Below are 18,236 nucleotides of genomic sequence, written 5' to 3' on the forward strand. Positions count from 1 at the left end.
TCGCTTCAGTTGTGTCCAACTCTGTGCGACCCCACAGAGAGCAGCCCACCAGGCTCCCCCGTCCCTGGGATTCTCCAGGCAAGAGCACTGGAGACAGCAAAGCCTCCTGGCAGGCTCCCTCATCCCCACTCCAGGGCTGCCCTTGATTCCAGCCACTGCACTTCCCCAATGGAGAGAGCCCAAATCAAGTTCATGCCAACCCAGAGAGACAAACTTCCAGAGGATCTAGGCAAAAGCCAAGTATTCTTTATGATTTTATTAATTATATATATATTACATTCTCAAATTTCAAATGATGTATTACACAAAATATATAAACTTATGACAGTTCTTTTTCATTCATTTTGGAAAAAAAAAAAAAGTTCATCATCTGCATCAGTGGCATCAGGGCAGGGTCTGGCTGTTTCTGGGCAGCCTCAGTCTGCTGACCTAATTCTCCCGGGTCCACTAGACAAGCGATTTGGGATACGGCAGGACTTTCTGTATTTCATGCATGGTGCTGTACTTGGAAATTTTACTCCAAACACACTGGCACAGCATTCAGATGGCTGGATTTCAAAAGTTGATCCTGTAGGCGTATGTGATCTCCCCAACACTTAGCTCCCCTCGTGTGTCCAGAGACCTGTGTCATAGGTCACACCCCCAGGGATAATGACTACATCTTCATGGTTCTTTGGCTCCCCCCTCCCCCGGAAGTTCCACCAGAGTACTGATTAGGGCTGTTTACGTAAATGTGTCTTCCTCAAGCAGTACTTTGCTGCTCTACAGAACTGAGTGAGGCTCCACGTTATGAAACTTGTAACAACCCAAATGCAAAGGGATGACCTCGCTTCTGAAGGACAACATTCTGGGGGAAAATCCTGCCTTGTCGTCAGCCCCAAGCAGTTCTTAAAACCTGAGTTTCTGGAGTCGTGGACGTGTGTCCCTGCCGTGTCCTTGGCCTGCATCACTGCCTCCCCTCCCTGACTGGCCCCAGCTGGGTTGGGGCAGCTACCCCCCTAGTGAGGCTCACACAGCAAGCACTCAGCTCCTGCTGTGGGCCCTGCTTCCTGAGATCCAGCCTGGGGACACCGGGGGCCAGCCGCTCCCCAGCTGCAGAGCAAGGCCTCTGTGCTGTCATGATGGGATTCTCTTCAGGTCCTGCTCAAGGTCCCTGAAGGGGACCCACAAATCCCTTCCCCACTGAGATCCCACCCTGCTGGCCAGGCTGGGAGTGGCCAGGCCCCGGCGACACCCACTCCCCATGGGGTCGGGGCTCCACTCCTTGCTCTCTGGGGCTTTGGGCATGTGGCATGTGCTCCCTGAGTCTGCTCCATCCTCTGAAACACAGAGACAACCTCCCTCAGTGAACGTCGCAGGTTAGCCAGGCCATGAAGCACCTCACTCCCAGGCTGCGTAGTCCCCTCCCACCCTCAGCATCTTCCTTTGGGCCAGGGTCTTCCCTAGGGCCAGAGTCCCTCCACTCTCCATAAGCTGCCCAACTGACTGTGGCAGGACACGGGGACTGTGCCGGGTGACTGGGGTTGGGGACACATACAAGGCTCTGACTGGGTGGCCCCAGGCAGTGGCAAGGGCTGGGGTCAGACAGCCCCTCAGCCACCACTCCTGATGGGCTCGGTGCTGGGCAGCAGATGAAGCCTTGGGCCCAGACCACAGACCCCAGGCCCCGGCCCACAGGCCCCTGCAGAACTGTCCCTACCTGAAGCCCAAGCCACAGGTAGGAGGGCTGTATCTGAAGCATGCAGGCCTGGGTCTGCTGCTGTGCTGGCCCAGAGCCCTGAGGTCTGAGCCGGCCCCGGACTTCCTGACCCACACCTGAGAGCTCGGTTCCTCTGGGGGCGTGCCCCTGGGCCCACTGGCTGCCTGGACACCAGCTTCCAGATGCAGGGAAAGCCAGGGGAGGGCAGGGCCAGGCGCCTGCCCTGCCCTGCCTGCCTCCTCAGCTGAAACAACTCTTTACCAACACATTTCCCCTTTATTAACTGCCTCATAAGTTGCTATACAACCAGGACATGGTTCAGGAATCAAGCTGTGTGAAAGCAAGCGAGCTGAGGTCCACTGAGCCACATCCTCAGAAGAGCAGGCAAATGGCGCCACGATGCAGAATGGGCTTCCCCGTCACCAGCTCACCTTGCCCCCTGACCCCTCAGCTGTGGGGAGGCCTGGAGACCGCAGCTCCAGGTAATTCCATCTCTAGGTCCTTGGGAGTCAAGGGATCGGGCTACAGACCTCAGCCTGGCCATGCAGGCAAGAGAAACTGGGCAGAGCTGAGCTAGTGAGGATGGGCCTGTCCAGTCCCCACCCTCATGGGGGCTGAGCTCAGCTAGTTCCTTTCCCAGGAGGAGGCCACTGTGAGTGAGACACTGGATGCCTGGGCCGACCTCCTGTTCAGTTTCTGGACTCAGCCTGGGTGCTGGCGAAGACCCACAAAAGGCACTCGGCTTGGGTCTGCAGACCCTGCTGAGGGTGGCCGTCCCTGACTGAGATCTGTGGGGCCCAGGGGAAGAGGGAGCAAAGGAGTGGAGCCCAGTGGGTGGTGCAGCCCAAGGTGGTGTGGCTGTGGCACCGGCAGGCCAAGCAGCGGGCTCAGAGCTTGGCCCGGGGGTGGCTCTGGAGCAGAGCCCGCATGTCCAGGAGTGCCTTCTCCAGATAGTGCGCCAGGTGGACCGCGTTGGTCTCGGCACAGCTGTTGTAGGCTGACACGGAGAAGTTGATGTGTGTCTCCATGGGGTTATAGCAGACGCCATAGCCGTCTGGCACCACAGGCCCAAAGAACATGACACAGTCTGTCTTGGCGGGGACCTGAGGATGGCACAGGACCAAGGCTCTCATCCCAGCCCCATGGTGGCACCAGCCTGCCTTCCACATGGGCTCCCACCGTGCTCTGCCTGAGACGCCCTCTCCTTGTCTTCAGCGGATAGCTGACTCCCCATGAGTCCTTGGGGGTGCAGTTCTGGTATCACCTCTCTACAGATTTCCCTGACATTCCTGTGGGGCTGTCACTGTCCTGCCTAGACTGTGAGCCCCTGGGGGCAGTATCCCAGTGCCCAGCACAGGCTGGCCTGGATCAGATGTTCTTTAGCATCTGATCAGTGAGTGAATGAAGCCAAGGAAGAGGAGGGGTCTCGACTCATTTTCAGCCTGCCAGAGGTGAAGCCAAGCCCCCGATCCCAGAATTCAGCTGCTTCAAGAATGGCCCATGTGAGTCACATCACCTCCAAGTGACTGTGTTTCGGACCTCAGTGCAGCCTCTCTGGCTTCTGTTCCATCCCACCCCAGGGCGGTTAAGGCAGCGCTCACCTGGCTGGTGGAGAGGTTGAAGTGCATGGCGATGGCGTAGGAGGTGTCCATGAAGATGTCGGGCATACTCACTAGGTCTTCGATGGCCTGCAGCTTCAGGCCCAGCAGGTGCCGGTCAAAGGCCTCCCCACGGATGGCCTGAGGGAGGGGAGCTGTCAGGAGCAGGGTCTGTAGGCCCACAAGTTGCCACCCTCCCTAGGAGTCTCTGGTGGCAATGGCTCTTCCACTCACTGGCCCTCAGACCTGTGAGAGCAGAGCAGCCGGGCAGGAAAGCCCTCACTTCACAGATGGGGAAACTGAGGCTAGGGACTCCCCTGCCTCCAGGGAGGCTGGAAAGTACAGCCTAAGAGCACAGGCCTCCAGCTGGGTGGCCTGGCCCCATCCTGGCTATGGGACTTCAGCAGGTCACTGACATCTTGGAGCCTCAGTGTCTTCATCTGTGAGATAGGGACAATCACTGAACTCCCTCTGTGGGGTGGCACTGATCGAAGTAGCTGCCTGAGCATAACATGGGCAAAGCCTGGTGTGTGCAGGCACTCGGGCCGGCTGGGGACTGGACCTCCAGCCCTGGGCTGCAGCCGCGGCTGTCAGCAGGCAGGCACCCCGCGGTCTGCTAGACTGTGCACCCTCAGCATCCTGGGCTCTGGTGCAGCAGGGAGAGCGCCCGACACAACATCCAGAGGCCAACCTGGGCCCAGGGCAGTTGCTGGGCCTCGCCTTGGTTTCTCCCACTGTAGAATGGGGATGTTCAGCTTTGTTCCAAGTGCCCCAGTGCTTAGGGCAGGGGTGCCTGATGCTAAGGGGAGCAGTTATTTGTTGCAGGGATGGACAGGCCGGGGGGTCACGCCCAGGGCCAAGGGAGCAGGGATGGGGGGTGCTGGCTCACCCGGTCGGTGTAGGCTCGGTGGGCCTGCACGGCCTTCCGCAGCAGCTCCACCTTTTCGTGCTCCTAGGTGAGGGGGAGAGGGCGCTGACGCTTCCTGTCCCTGCTCCCCCCTCAGGGGCCCACTGCCCACTCCAGGTTCTGTTCTCCCTGAGAGCACAGACTGGCCAGTCCCCAGCCAAGGCCTGACACAGGGCAAGTGCTCACTGCTGGTGGCTGACCCTTGAACAACTCGGTTTAAACTCGGTGCTGCTGCTGCTAAGTCGCTTCAGTCGTGTCCGACTCTGTGCGACCCCATATGTGGACTTTTGTCAAAAAACACAACAGTATAACACAGCCCATGGAGGGCTGGACCTGCAGACGCACAACCACAGACACAGAGAGTGACTATAAAAGGACATGGGGAGTTTCAACTGTGTGGTGCTCCGAACCCCCGAGTTCCTCAAGGATCCACTGGAGTTCCCTTTTCTCTTTGGCTGCCACAAAGCTCCGCACCAATAAATTCATAGCTCCATCTTCCATGAGATGCCCAGTGTCCACCACAGGACTGGAATATAGTAGGTGCTCAACATGCATTGACAGAAGGAGAAGGAACAGAGAAAGGCTCGAACCCAGCTCTCCCACCCTTGCCCCCGACCTCTCACCGTCACATTGGGATCATCCATGGCCTTGACGAAGGTCAGTGAGTCCATGGAGGCTGAGCGGATGGTGTCGGTCCGGCCCAGGTGGAACATGCGCAGAGAGGCACTTTCGTAGGTGGCACAAGCCTGCCCGTAGATCCTGGGTGGCAAAGGCACTGAGCTCACCCCTGGCAGGTCCCTCCACTTGCCCCCAAGCTTCCTCCTCCTTCCCGGGGGGCGGGGTATACCTGTAGTAGGCCAGCTGCAGTGCCATCTGGATGAAGGCATCTGGGCTCAGCTTCTCCGATTTGGGGAAGTCCTTTCCAAAGTGGTGGAACACCATTACCGTGATGTCCAGGTCCTGGATCATGCTGGGGGTGGGGTGGAGGTGGGAGGTGAGGAACAGTACCCAGCAGCCTCTGCCAACCCCACAGAGGGGCCGAGGGCAGTCTCCGAACCAGCGGGCATCAGGCAGAGCTGGCTCTTGTTCCAGCTGGAGAAGCTTCTCCCAGCACTCACATGCTGAGGTTCTGCTTGGCCTTCTCAATGTCGCTCTTGATCTCAGGCGTGATGTTGAACCGCAGCTTCTTGGGCATGGGCAGGGGAACCATGGGAGACCGCACGAGTTCTGGCCTCTTCCTGCACAGGATGTGAGGGTCTCAGGCTCCTACCAGGAGCCTCCAGAGCCTGGGTCCATCCCCGGGATTACGATGGGGAGGAGGGGGCCAGTCCAGGGAGACTCTTGGAGGAGAAGGGACTTGTCCAAGGTCATCGAGCTGAGAAGTGGCAGAGCCAGAATGCAAACCCAGCTCTGATGGACTCTGAAACCCACGCCCCCTTCTGGCTTCCTCTGAAGCAGCACAGATTCCCAGCACAAGGGAGAAGGCCATTCCTCCTCTGAGAGCTCGTCTGTCACCTCTGTGTCATCTGTCATCAGGAGTTGAAGAACTGGCTGGAGAGTGGGAGACCCACACTCACGTGAACTCGATGACGTGGTCCAAGAGGGAGACGATGGGGGGTCCCTCGGCTGCCGCATGCTCGTAGATGAGCCCACAGGCGCCATCTTCGGCCACGATGAACTGCAGGGAAGATGGGGTCCCTGACAGCTCCAGGCCCCGGGAGCCATTCTCCTGCAGGATTCCCTCGGGTGGGGGGTGCTCTGAACCATCTCAAGCACTCTGGCTGACTTATTACTCTTATTCATATCAGCTAACACTCACTGGGGACTTCGGGACACCTGTCCCAGGTCACGCTAAGCACATCCTGTGCTCAGAGACCTTTCTGGGTCCTTGCACCTACCGTTTCCAGGAGTCCTACCACTACCCCATTTCACAACAGGGAAAGTCATGACCAAGACTGTGCCGCTCAGCCTGGCCCCCACATTCCAGGCTCTCCCTGATCACGGATGGATGTGTTGGAGGTGACAGGGGTTACCGGGCCAGGCTTGGGAAAGACAGGTTGACTGCTGCTAATTACAGCCGCGTCCACCTGCTGGTTTCCCCTGGCTTTACAAGCTGGGAAGCCAGGGACTCCGGAGTCCAGGGGAGCGACAGGAAGTCCTGAGGTGGCAGTGGGCTGAGCCTGGGTGCGGGTTGGGGGTGGGAGTCCTGGTCCTGCCAGTTCCTCACCTGCAGTGTCTTGTCGAACCAGCGGTTGCCGCTGTTGAGCTTGCTGCCGCCCCCATGCAGCATCTGGCCCGCCACTTGGCTGCGGTATGTGTCTTCTGAGACCCGAGGCATGGGTGCGTCCAGGCACACAGTGAAAATGCTCCTCTGGATGGAGTGCACTGACTCCCGGTTCACCTTGTCTGTGGGGATGTGTGTGTGTGGGGTGGGGGTGAGGGTCAGGCCTGGGGAGGTCTCCAGAGCTCCCTTTAACAGGGCCCTGTAGCCCCGGAGCACCCCATGAGGCACTGCTGCCCCCCTTCAGAAAACAGGAAACAGAAGCCCAGGTCACAGAGAGAGCCGGTAAGACAGCTGGGGATCCAACACGGGAGTGGATTCTGGGGACGATGCCCTTGCCCAACATGGGATTCGGAGGGGATGTGAAGGTGGGCTCCTCAGTCAGAGAACGCATTCTCACTGCAACTTGCTACTGAACAGAAAGAAGAAACTAACTGAACCCAACTGAGGTTTCCCCTTAAGTGCAATGGGGCCAACAGCGCCCGCTCTTAGTCGAGGGGATTCAGCCTGACAGGGCTGCTAGGGCCTGGTGTGGGTACCTTTGATGAGGGTGCTGTAGGCCTTGGCCCAGGAGTTACGGTGGTTGGAGGTGAGGATGCCCACAGGCTCCTTGTTGGTTTGCAGTGATGAGTTCCAGACCTTCTCCAGCTGCATGAAGATCTGATCTGAGGTCAGGGGTGTCCCATCGCTGTGGTACACATCCAACTCAAAAAACTGTCCGGGCATAGGCAGGTGGAGAGAAGGGGTTTTGTGGGGGCCTGAGACAGGCAGTGGTCACCTCCCAGCCCAGCTGGGAGGGGACGGTGTCAGGCCAAGGGCAAGGAAGGGGAGGAGATCCCTGCGCTGCTCTCCCTGGGCTGACCAGGCCCTAGCTCTTCCGGGCCTCCCCCAGGTCAGGGCCTCTCTGGATACCCAGTGGAGAGAAGAGGCCCAGGGCCTGCCTGTTCCAAGGACACATGGGCAAGTGTGTTGGGGAAGCTGACTCTGAGCCCTGTCCCTCTCCTTTCTGCAACCGTGTGGGGGCTGAACAGCTGCAGGGGGATCACCCACTTGGTAGTTGTGCACCACGGTGATGTGCATAGGTGGCTTCTTGGTCCTGCTGAACTTGGTGACCAAATCCTGCTTGGGGCCCGGCACACGGCAGGACGACAGGATCTGATAGTACTGGTTCATGCACAGTGGCTTGCCCCCCAGGTACTCCACGGGCAGGGTCTCGCTGCAGGGGCAGAGGGACAGGAAGGTAGGTGGGATCCATAGGGAGCTGCTGGGTCTGGCTGCAGGCTGGGTTGGGCAGTGGGGCTCACACAAGCAGTGCTGGGCCCCTTGGTGCCTACCCCCCCCCCCCCCCCCACTTAGCGTGGGAAGAGGGAAAAGGGGGGTGGTTGTTGGAGGCTGACTGGATCAGGAGGCCTGTGGGCCACCCTGCTTGTGAGTCACCCTGGAAATTCCCTTCTCTTCTCTGGGCTTCACTTTGCCACAAGGAAGATGAAGCAGTGAGTCATCCCCTGGGGTCCCCTCTTCAGCTGGGATGTCAATTCCAGGGATCTCTTGGGAGAAGGTCCCCTGGAGGAGGTCACGGCAGCTGGAGCTGAGGACGCAGGTGTCCCGATCACCATGCTCTGCCTCCCCAATCAGCAAAGAGGCTAGGTCAGCAGGAAGTGAAAGCCACTGAGCTCTAGGGCCTGCTCAGCAGTCAGGCAGTGGGTGGGGCTGGGCTGCTGGAGTGGCTGTAGTAATTAGGCAGTCCAGGTGGGAGGTGACAGGGTGGGGATAGGGCCACTCACTTGTCAATCATGGCCTTGAAATCCAACACGCCCTCGATTAATTTGGCAGCGAACCTGGAGGAAAAAAGCAAAGATCCAAAGGCTGTGTGGACAGCCAGAAGGAGGGTACTTCAATCCTCTCACTGCCTAGAGAGCCTGAAGGAGTTCAAGTGTAGAACCTGTACTTCTGTCTCACTCTGCATAATCTCTGGGGAAAGGGATTAGGGTGATGTGTTGGCTGAGCAACTGGCAGGACTTTGGTGCTACTGAGTAGCATGACTATGGCTCAATTACGAATCATGTCCTCTGACTCCATCCTCAGAGGGTCAGAGGCCCTGATTCGCAGCCTGGAGCCTGGAAGCCTTCACCCTGTTCTGAAGCATCAGTTAGGGAGGGACCTAGGACTGTGGGGGAAGGCGAAGGGTGATTGGGGGGACAGTGGCTTGAGGTGTCCCCTCTCTTAGATCTCTTCCTGTTTCTGGGCCTGTGTGTCCCCCAGGCCATCTCAGTCAACCTGCTCCTTCGAACCGTCTGGGCCACATCAACCATGTCTGACGCATGGGGGTGCTCCTGGCCCCCAACATGGGGACCGCTGGCTAGAGTTTCTGGGCTTGAACCCCTGGTCCTTCCTGGGGTGCCCTGGTCCCTTTAAGAGAAGCAGGTATGGCCCTGAGAGACTTACTAGTCCTTGGGCAGGAGATCTTGTCACTGGTATTTTTATCCCTGGTAGAACCGGAATAGAGCCCAAGGCAAAGTGACAAGGCTGAATGTGGAAAACGGGACTGTGTACAAAGGTCACCCTTGTGGCCAGCTGAGGAAAGTGGGAAGGAGGGGGTGAAGTGCCAGAACTGGGGTGAGTGGTAGCCTCAGGTTTAGGGGAAGGGAGGAGTCCTAGTCTGGCAGTTTGGTGGTTAACAAGAGTCAGGAAGATTCTGCTTCATGTCCAGGTCAGTCAATCCTGAAAGCTGATCTTGGGCAGGTCCCTTCACTGCTCCTAGCCTCAGTTTCCCTACCTATAAAACAGGGATGCTGCTGCCTACTTCCTAAGGCTATTTGTGGGGATGAAAGATAATGAACAGGGGCCCCTCTGTTCTCCTGGGGGAAGTGGACATCAGGGCCCTGGGAAGGTCCAGAGCTCCGCCCCCACCTTGGCGACTCACCGGAGCTGGCCCTGCCGATCCACAAAGTCCTGCTTTGGCAGCATCACACCAGGGCTGGAGTAGATGACCAAGGGCTGGCGGTACTGGAGGTAGGCTGTTTTGAGCCACCAGTCGGACAGCTGGGGAAGGACCAGAGCCTGTGAGGAGGGATGGATGGAGACCTGGCTGCCCCTTCGCTGCCAGGGCCAACAGAGCTGGCTGGGTGCCCTCTGCCCTCTCTAGTGAGCACAGATTCTCAAACTGAATGCTCAGATCCAGAACCCCCCAGTCCTGTAAACCCAGCAGCAATCCATCCTCGTCCCTCTAATGGAGCCAGTCAGCATTAGCAAGGGGAATCAGGCAACACTGACAAGGAAAAAAAGACTGGCAGTAGACCTGGGGTTGGGGGAAGAACAGAGGGAGAAATAGCAGTCATTTTTCCCTTCTCTCACATATTTCAGGTCAATGATTTTAGTACTTTTAGAAAATAAAAACGTACATCTGATAGAAAGGAAACGAGAGAAAGCTATACGAAAATAAAGTCTGATGCGTAAGTTTCTGCCTGTCTCAGGTGGGCACACTCTAGGAAAGCAGGAGCCCTCAGAAACCCTGACCCTCTGTGCCCTCAGCTTTGCTGCTGTCAGGCTAGGGAATGGACAGCCACCTGGATCTCAAGGTCAGGGCAATCTGGGACACAGCCCCGGACATCTCAGAGCCTCTGTAAAGACAGATCGCTACAAGATGTAGGTGACTCTCTACTAGGCTGGCCACTCTCTGCCCAGGGTGGAGTATTTCCATGGATATGCAGCTAAAGGCTCCTGTCTTGGGACCTGCAGGTGACCATCACCCTTGAACCTTATGTGCTGACAGCAAGACTGCCCCCACTACACATTCTCCCCAGCACAAGCCTCTGGGGCAGGTCTCTCAGGCCCTGGAGACTCAGCCCCACTGTGCTTCCTCATCCATCTTAAATGCAGTAGGACGTGCCTTTTACCACATGGACTCCCCTTGGGAAACTGTTGGCTGTGGGCCCCTGGCAAGGGGTGAACAAGGGCAATGTGCCCGGCTCACACAGCAGGCCCACAGGCAACTGCTGTCTGCTGATCTGTGACCTGGAGACATGGTCCCCCATCAGCCAGGCCCTCCTGTCTAGCTTGGAGCCTCCTTGAGCACTGCTGTGTGGCTCTTTGATCCATCTCCCTGGGCCTCAGTTTCCTCACCCGTAGATGGGAAGGGGCAGACAGGAGCTCCCTCCCCTTGGGGACAGCCAGGTTGGGCTGCCCTTCAGCCAGGTGCCCCCACAGCCCTGGAGATCTCAGAGCCTCTGACCAGAGCTCTGGAATCCAGGGGAGCCCCTGCAGATGGGGGCATTCCCTTAGTGAAAATCTGCTGAGCAGGGGCAGAACCATCAAGGACCCATGAGTGGAGGTGGGGGGTGCTCCCACTCTTTTAGCCAGAACATGAAGTCTGAAGTAACAGTTCTGGCTAAACAAAGTTGGAAAACTTGCAGATCCCAGATGCGGTAAGATCCTGACCTGGTAAGGTTCATCTGTGCTGGTGGCCGGCTGACATCTCCCACCTCCTCTCTGTGCAGCCCCTGCCCTTCCACCTGCTCCCTCACAGCGCCTGTCATTTACAGGGCCACACCCATCTCTGGTTCTCCATTCATCCCTCTCTCAACGACCCTTCTTCCCTCCCCACATACAGTTGCTTTAGGCCTGGACTGTCCATCCCCCAGCCCCATCAGCAAGTGCCACTGATGCCAGAACATATCCTGGACCGAATGACTTCCCGTCCTCTCCCCGCCAGCCTGCCCACAGGCTCCTGTTTCCACCTCCGCTTCCCTCCCACCAGCAGGGTAGTTCTAAGTTCATGCTGGGTCTGAAATGAACACAGAAAAGTGTCCAGGGCACCAGCGCAAACACATCCGGACACAATGAACACACCTTTGTGAAAGACTGAGACACAGAACCAGGACAGACAGTCACTGTCAATACGATCACCCCATAGCCCCCTCCCACTGAGCTCCAGTCCAGGGGCTTCCTGGGCCCCCCCTACCCCTGCACCCCACTCCAGCCTCTGTCCCTGAGCCTGCCAGCTGTCTCCACCTGTGCCTGTGCTGCCCGCTCTGTCTGACTCAAACCCAGCACCGCCTCTGCCCTGTCCTCCCTGCCCCTCTGGAACGGAGAAGCTATTCTCCACCCTCACGCCTGCTTTTTCCTTTCCACTTGAGAGAACTGTATTGCCTGATACAACCTGGTCCCCTCACGTGTGTCCTCTCCCTGCTCTACTTGAACGTTAATTCCACCAGGCTGTTGACAACATCCTTCTTGCTCACCCAGCACCCTGCTTGGTGCTGGGCACAGAGTAAGTGCTCAGGAAACTCCGTGGTGCAAATGGATGCACCAGCACAGCCTGTGTTGGAAAACTGGGGGTACGCAGCCAGCCACAGGCCACAGGAGGGGCGCTCTCAACAACCCAGGCCTCCCGGGAGTGGCCCTGTTCCCCTCACCCTCTACATGAGCCAGAGAGACTGGTGTGCCCCCTGCCTCCTCACTCACCCAGTTCTCCATCTTCCTGGCCCTGCGCTCCAGCCCCTTCTGCAGGCGCTCCCCCACGCCGCCTGCTGTCTGGAACTCTTCCACCAGCTGCTTGGTTTGGGCCCATTCCTCCTCGCTCACGATGGGCTGCAGCGCCTTGAGATAATGGTCCAGGGTCTGCTGGAGTGGGGGCACGGGCAGCCGGGGGAGCGAGTCCTGATGTGCCTTAAAGCGACTAGAAACCTTCATCAAGGAGGAGGGCTTGAGGAGGCCCAGGGGCTTCACCTGCAGGCAGCAGAACATCCTGCTCATTCTCTCACCAGCTCTGGGAGACCCTGGCACTCCTAAAGCTGAACTCCTGGGCACTTATGTGCCCATTCCTGGTGTCAGAGACAGCCTCTTGGGTGGGGCCTGCCCTGGTTTCCCAGCCCTCAGCTGTAGGTATCTCCGCCTCTTAGGGGCCTGGAGATGCAGGTAGGGATGGGGAGGGGCCACTGATCTTGGCAGGGCTCACAGGAACCAAGTCAGGATGGATGGCACCTGCCAGGTGCGGCAAAGATCAGAGGGGCCTCTCACCTGCTGGATGCATAGGGCCCCGCCTTTCTCACCCTGGGACGATAAGCCAGCCAGCTGGTGAGGTGATGGCTCCCTCCCGGAGGTCCCCACCTCCTTTTCTCCCACCCGTACCAGGTTGAGAAATAGGAGGGAAGAAGAGAAAATCAGATAGAGCTAGACAATGACAGTACCTTTGGGCTTTTTTCTGTCTATGGGTTGGGGAGAGGGGTGGCATGGGCACAGTACTGTGCCAAGAGAGAGCTGAGCAGCCTGGCAGGAAGGTGACAGTTGGCAGAGAGGGAGAGTCTAGAGGCTCTGGTTGCAGAGAGAGAGAGAGACAAGAAGGTCCAAGGCTGCTGGCAGCAGTGGGCAGGCAAGCGGCAGAGGCTCCATTTCATACCTTCTCCTTCTGCTGCCCGTTCTCCATGGCAGGACTGAGGTTCTGAGCCCTGTCTGTCTGCCTCTTGGGCTGGATCTCTAAGCCTAACTGTGCTACCAAGTGGGTGAGCAGAACCTAGCAAGAGGCAGCCACTTGCCCGGGCTGGAAAGAGAAGACAAGAGCCAAGATTCAGGGGAGGCAGGCGAGGCGGCGGCTGCAGTGGCTGTGGCGGCATCTGGGCTTGTGTTGCTGCGGGGGCAGCTGCTCCATCCTCCCCAGGTTCCAGAAGTGCAGGAGTGGGGAGCAGATGAGAGGGAGAACGCTGTGCACCGGAGGAGAAGGAAACCTGGAAAACGTTTCCCTTTCTTCCCTGGATGGGTCCAGTGCCAGGGAGTCAGGCCAAGAGGTATTAAAACTCCACCTGCTGGAATGTGCATCGGTCTGTGTGATGAGGGAATACTTGGCTGAACGACAGAAACTGCTTGACCACCAAGGTTATACCGTAACCGTGAATATGGTCCTGAAAACTGGGGATGGAGCCACTGAGGAGCAGACCCCCGAAAGGGGCAGCCAGTGGGCATTTCTCTCCAGGACATCTGATCCCTTCTGGGCCACCCTTCCCCTAAAGTCTAGTTCTCTTGAGTCTAGTTCATTTAGCTGGGGGTTACCAGTAGAGACCTTTGGGTATTAAAAATAAACCAAAGAATGCTGGCTTGGGGATTGGGCTAGATTTGAGTCACCTGACCAGGGAAGGCAGGCCAAGTCTCTTTTTGCCTCAGTTTTCCCGGCAGTGATCGCATGGGGTCGCTAAGAGTAGGGCACGACTGAGCAACTTCACTTTCACTTTTCACTTTCATGCATTGGAGAAGGAAATGGCAACCCACTCCAGTGTTCTTGCCTGGAGAATCCCAGGGAAGGAGGAGCCTGACGGGCTGCAGTCTATGGGGTCGCACAGACTGAAGCGACTTAGCAGCAGCAGCAGCAGAGGCCATCTGTGGGATGGGAACACCTTGCTGGCTCAAGCCAGCAAGGAGGAGGTGGAACTCTGGGGCCCTGGAATATCTGGAAAAACCTCTGCGAGAGTAGATTGGTACCTCAGCCCTCGCAGTGTCTAAATATCCTTGGCATAAACACAGGGAGATACAGAGGTACGCTAGGAGTAGAGAGGAGAGGGATCTCGAGTAGAGAGCAGTGCCACCTGCTCCAAGCTGCCCTGGGGAAGACTGGGGGTGGTGGTGGGGGTGGAGGGGTGGGGGTTTGTAGATGCTAATCAAGTTGCGGGGAGGGGCTAGTAGAAGTGGGGGGCGTGGGGCTTCCGCTTGCTGTCTTCCGCCAATTCGGAGGACTTTCTGAGCAGCCCAGCTTGATGCCTTCACTGGAGTGGCTCTGGCCACACACAGTTCCCCAGGGACCATTTGATCAACCCAGGGAGGGTGACCAACTGGATGGGGTTGGAGAAGTGGCCGGCGAAGAAATGGCTCAGGCTGAGCCGTGGACAGGTGTGTGAGTCAGAGAATAACCATAGGGAGACATTCCTGGTCTCTCCGCTCCTTGGCTCTGGGTCTAAGGGTGGAGGTGCTGCCCGAAGCCAGGGTCCTCACTGTCTTTTCCGGGTCGCTGGAATTTAGTGCCACAAAAAGCCTCTTGACCTTGAGCCTCAGTCTCCCCCTCTGCCAAACGGGGTTAGTCCATCTGCTGACCCCACCCCAGCAGCTCCTAGCTGGGTTGGACAGCGGCCGCCGGGCCCCAGCGCCTCGACGGCCGGTTTTCACACTCGGGCGTAGCTACGCTGCTGGCCCCGTCCGCCGCCCGCCCGCCCGTCCGCCCGCCCCGCTCCAGGGCCCGCCAGGCCGACTGCCCGGCCACACTCACCACGGTCCTGGCAGCGAATGCCAACATCTCTGTGGCCCGCCCGCGGACTCAGTCCGCTCCGTCCCACGCGCTGGGCAAAGTCCGCGCCGCCGCCGACGCCGCCCGTGGGTCCCTGCTAGAGCCTCAGGGCCAAGGTCGCGGAGTCACGGCCTGTGGCCGGTAGAGGCGGCCCCGCGCCGACCCACCGGGCCGGGCAGGCGGGCGGCCCGGGAGAGGCGGACTCGTGGGGCGGGGCCTCGGGCCGGTTGCTGCCCCGGAAGCTAAGCCGCGAGCGCGGGGCGGGGGCGGGACCGGGGCGTAATGAGCGGTTGGGGAACCCTACGAGGCGGTGGAACCCGGGAAGAGGAGCAAGGCGGAAACCGCCGTCCGGTTCGCCCTCTCCCACCTCCATTAAGGCGTCCACAAACTGTGGGAGGCAGTGGTGTGCACCCCCTCAGTCCTTTTGGTGGCGCTGCCCTCAGAGTGGTAGGAAAACACAACCATGTTGACAGAGGCAGGTCGTCTAATAGTTCTTGGGGTCGGATCAGAGCCCGGCTCGAAGATGACAGGTGGGGACCGCCCCGCAAAAGCATGGCTGCCGCGCTCCCAGCGCCCTCCTGGCAGGCGGTTGGTGGGTCGGGCGGCGAGCCGTCCGTTGGTGCGCATGCTCGCCGGCGCCCCTCGCTGAGCGTGCCGCCTAGAGTCGGCCGTTAGTGCGCACGCTCGCCGGCGCCCCGCACCAACATGGCTGCCGCCCCCCGCTGATTGCGGCCGCCCCGTGCCGGCCGTTGCTGGGCATGCTCCCAGAGTGCCCCGCACCAACATGGCGGACGTCTTCACTGGGGTGACTTTAATTCTCGGTTTTCGGTTATAGCCTGCCGGGGCTCGTTTCTCTTCAGCCATCCCTGAGCGCGTGGTGAGGCCGGGGCAAGGCGGGGTGGTGCAGGGGTGAAAAGGGAGAGGGTAACGGCAGGCATCCCGGTCGGCTCCCGGCGAGAGGAAGATGGCTGAGGGCGAGCGGCAGACGCCGTCAGGTAGGGCGGTGGGGCCGGTGTGGAGTCGGGGCTCGGGGGCGGTGCTAGGCGTGGGGGCGGGGAAGGGGTGTGGTGAGTGGGGGTCGCCTCAGCGGCGGGAAGTGGGGTTAGGGAGCTGGAGGACCTCGAGGGGCAAACGCTCTTGGGCCCCCGAGAAGGAGCAAGAGTTGAGCGGGCCCCCGAGTGAGAAGCTGGGGGGTCGGGAGGGAGGGCAGGATCCCGGGGCTGAAAAGGGGTGAGTGGGGCGTGACACCGGGACTCGGGGCGCCTGAGCGGCCCGAGGGTTCGGGTGGGCAGAGCTCCGCGGCCAGAAGGGGAGGCCTTTTCCACATCTGGGCTGTTCGGGCTCAAGTCAGTTCTTGACCTGGTGGGGAAGCACCCCCACCCCACGGATGACCCTGCCTTGCGGGTGGGGGCTGGTGCTCCGTGGGCCTTGCCTCGACCCCCTTTGCCAGCCTCCCTCCGCTCCCTGACCTCCCGTTATCACCTCCCTTCTCTTCCCCTCGGAAAAAGGGACTCGAGTTTCAGTGGCTGAGAAGTTACCGAGACAAACTGCCCCTCGGTCGTCTAAACCACTAATTTAAAAAGGCTGATTGTGCAAGGAGACGAGTCACTTTTCTGGCATCATCTTCTATAACTTTTATTTACAGGCTGTGGTTTCTTTTTAGTTAATCTCGAATAACTGGCATGGAGGTGATAGGGAAAGGATCCTCTTAGAGAGACCGGTTACCTAGGGGAATGGAAGGGTGTTTGCTGACCACTCCCCCTGCCCCTCCCTTGAGCTAAGGAGAACTGACGATAGATGACTTTTACAATTCTGTCAGAGGTGTAAATAGGTTGGCCAAACAGTTATTTTCAAAACAGCTAGTGTTTTGAAACCATTCTGTATTCCTTCTGCCCTGGCTTGCCTTTTATAATCTCTGGGAAGGTTTCAGGAGGGAGAAATTTTGAAGATCAAAGAGGTATACCCTCGCACCCCCCACCCCTCGCCCTACACACACACACACACACACACACACACACACACACACACTCACTCACTCACTCTCACTCTCACTCTCTCTCTCTCTCTCTCTCTCTCTCAAGAATATTGCCAGGGCTTCCCTGGTGGCTCAGATGGTAAAAGAGTCTGCCTGCAGTGCAGGGGACTTAGGTTTGATCCCTGGGTCAGGAAGTTCTCCTGCAGAAGGAAATGGCAGCCCACTCCAGTACTCTTGCCTGGAAAATCCCATGGACTGAGGAGCCTGGCAGGCTACAGTCCATGGGGTTGCAAAAGAGTTGGGCAAAGAGTTGGGTATGGTCTGTCAAGGCAACTGAAACCAGACATTTATTTTACTTGGTACAGAACTTCTGTGCATATGCCCTTAGGAGTTCTGGTAATGACATCAAGGTATATAAGGCAATCAGAATTATCAGTGAGATGTATGTGTCCCTGAAGATGGGTGGCGGGAGGTGTAGGGGCAAGAACCTAGGCACTGAGACAGAGGTGGCCTCAGGGAATTCTCTATGTCTGAGAAGATTCAGGTTCCCAGGAGGTGGTCCTTCTTTGAAGTTTGAAACTCAGGATGTTTAGGAACAAGTAGTAGAAGAACTGCTTAACTCAGTGTAGTGATAAAAACCTTGGATTTTGGAGTTACATAGACTTGACTCTACCTGGCAAGCTTCAGCCTCTGTGAGCCTGTTTCCTTATCTCTTCTTGGCAGGGTTGGTAGTATGTGTTCCCTAGATGATGCAGGCAAATCGTGGGACGTGGTGGCAGTCAGTAAAGGTGGTTTGAGTTGAACATATAGACAGGTTCCCAAATGGTAATATACTCTTTAGGGTTTTTAGGAACATCTCTAAAACCCTGGATATTTCTACCTTATACTGAGAAGTTGTTGGGAATCCAGCTTGTGCTATGTCACCTTTGTCAGAGAAGGAATAATCTGAGGCTAGAGAAATTGGATCTGACCTCGTTGATCATAGTTTCAAGTCTGAAGGCTTTTTTTTTTTTTAAATTTGGAATTACATGTTCTGGTGATTGTGTATATGTTTCATCAGTGATTTATGCAAAGCTTCCAAGTAGCTTTTCCTCTGAGAACAGGACCCTGTGAAATAATGTCAGGAGGGTTCTTCCCTTGCAGAGAGGAACAGTTCTCTCAAATTTAGAAAAGGGCTCTGTTCCCAAGGATCATTTGCAAATAGATAATTTGAAATGTGGAATACATTTTCCCATAAAAACAATGTGGTTAGGTCACTGGCCTGACCTAAAAAGCTTTTAATTTAGCATCTTACTTGAAGTAGCAATTTGCTAATAGTAGGGTCATCAATTTGAGGTTCTGGGAACAGGACTTGCAAAACAGGTGGGCTGAAGAAAAGTTTCTGGTCTCTTTTTTTTGGCCCTGAGTTGAATTTGAATTAGGCAGAGCTTTGCCTTGCTCTCATCCCCCATTCTCTTTAGGTCTCCAGGCCTCCTGGGACATTTCCTTTCCTCAGGGCCACTCCAGGAAG

The 18,236-nt window shown here is 57.5% G+C and overlaps 2 protein-coding genes across 6 annotated transcripts in view; one reads left to right on the plus strand and one right to left on the minus strand.

Annotated features, from left to right (window-relative positions):
• Positions 1-241: 241 nt before the first annotated feature.
• On the minus strand, positions 242-15,290 carry CRAT (carnitine O-acetyltransferase). 4 transcript variants are annotated; one of them, XM_006065308.4, is made up of 15 exons: positions 14,734-15,290; positions 12,883-13,023; positions 11,949-12,212; positions 9,409-9,527; positions 8,270-8,323; positions 7,536-7,701; positions 7,025-7,199; positions 6,432-6,610; positions 5,782-5,882; positions 5,323-5,442; positions 5,052-5,174; positions 4,828-4,963; positions 4,187-4,249; positions 3,301-3,438; positions 1,956-2,802 (listed from the first exon to the last, which is right to left on the minus strand). In XM_006065308.4, exons 2-15 carry the CDS (start codon positions 12,907-12,909, stop codon positions 2,587-2,589), a joined length of 1,881 nt encoding a protein of 626 aa, XP_006065370.1. In that variant the 5' UTR covers positions 12,910-13,023; positions 14,734-15,290; the 3' UTR covers positions 1,956-2,586. The 4 variants fall into 4 exon arrangements, with proteins under 4 accessions (XP_044782373.1, XP_006065370.1, XP_006065371.1 ...); XM_044926438.2 differs by lacking the exons at positions 1,956-2,802; positions 12,883-13,023 and adding an exon at positions 242-1,319; XM_006065309.4 differs by lacking the exon at positions 12,883-13,023.
• Positions 14,221-18,236, plus strand: part of PTPA (protein phosphatase 2 phosphatase activator) — a 32,903-nt gene continuing 28,887 nt past the window's right edge. Inside the window, exon 1 of one of the 2 annotated variants that reach the window (XM_006065310.4) lies at positions 14,221-14,360. In XM_006065310.4, coding sequence (XP_006065372.3) covers positions 14,228-14,360 — 133 coding nt within the window. In that variant the 5' untranslated portion in view covers positions 14,221-14,227. Of the gene's footprint in view, positions 14,361-15,438; positions 15,747-18,236 lie in introns of those variants that run through there. The other variant, XM_006065311.4, reaches the window with a different exon arrangement.

This window comes from Bubalus bubalis, chromosome 12 (genome assembly GCF_019923935.1).
Source record: "Bubalus bubalis isolate 160015118507 breed Murrah chromosome 12, NDDB_SH_1, whole genome shotgun sequence".
Classification (NCBI taxonomy): Eukaryota; Metazoa; Chordata; class Mammalia; order Artiodactyla; family Bovidae; genus Bubalus; species Bubalus bubalis.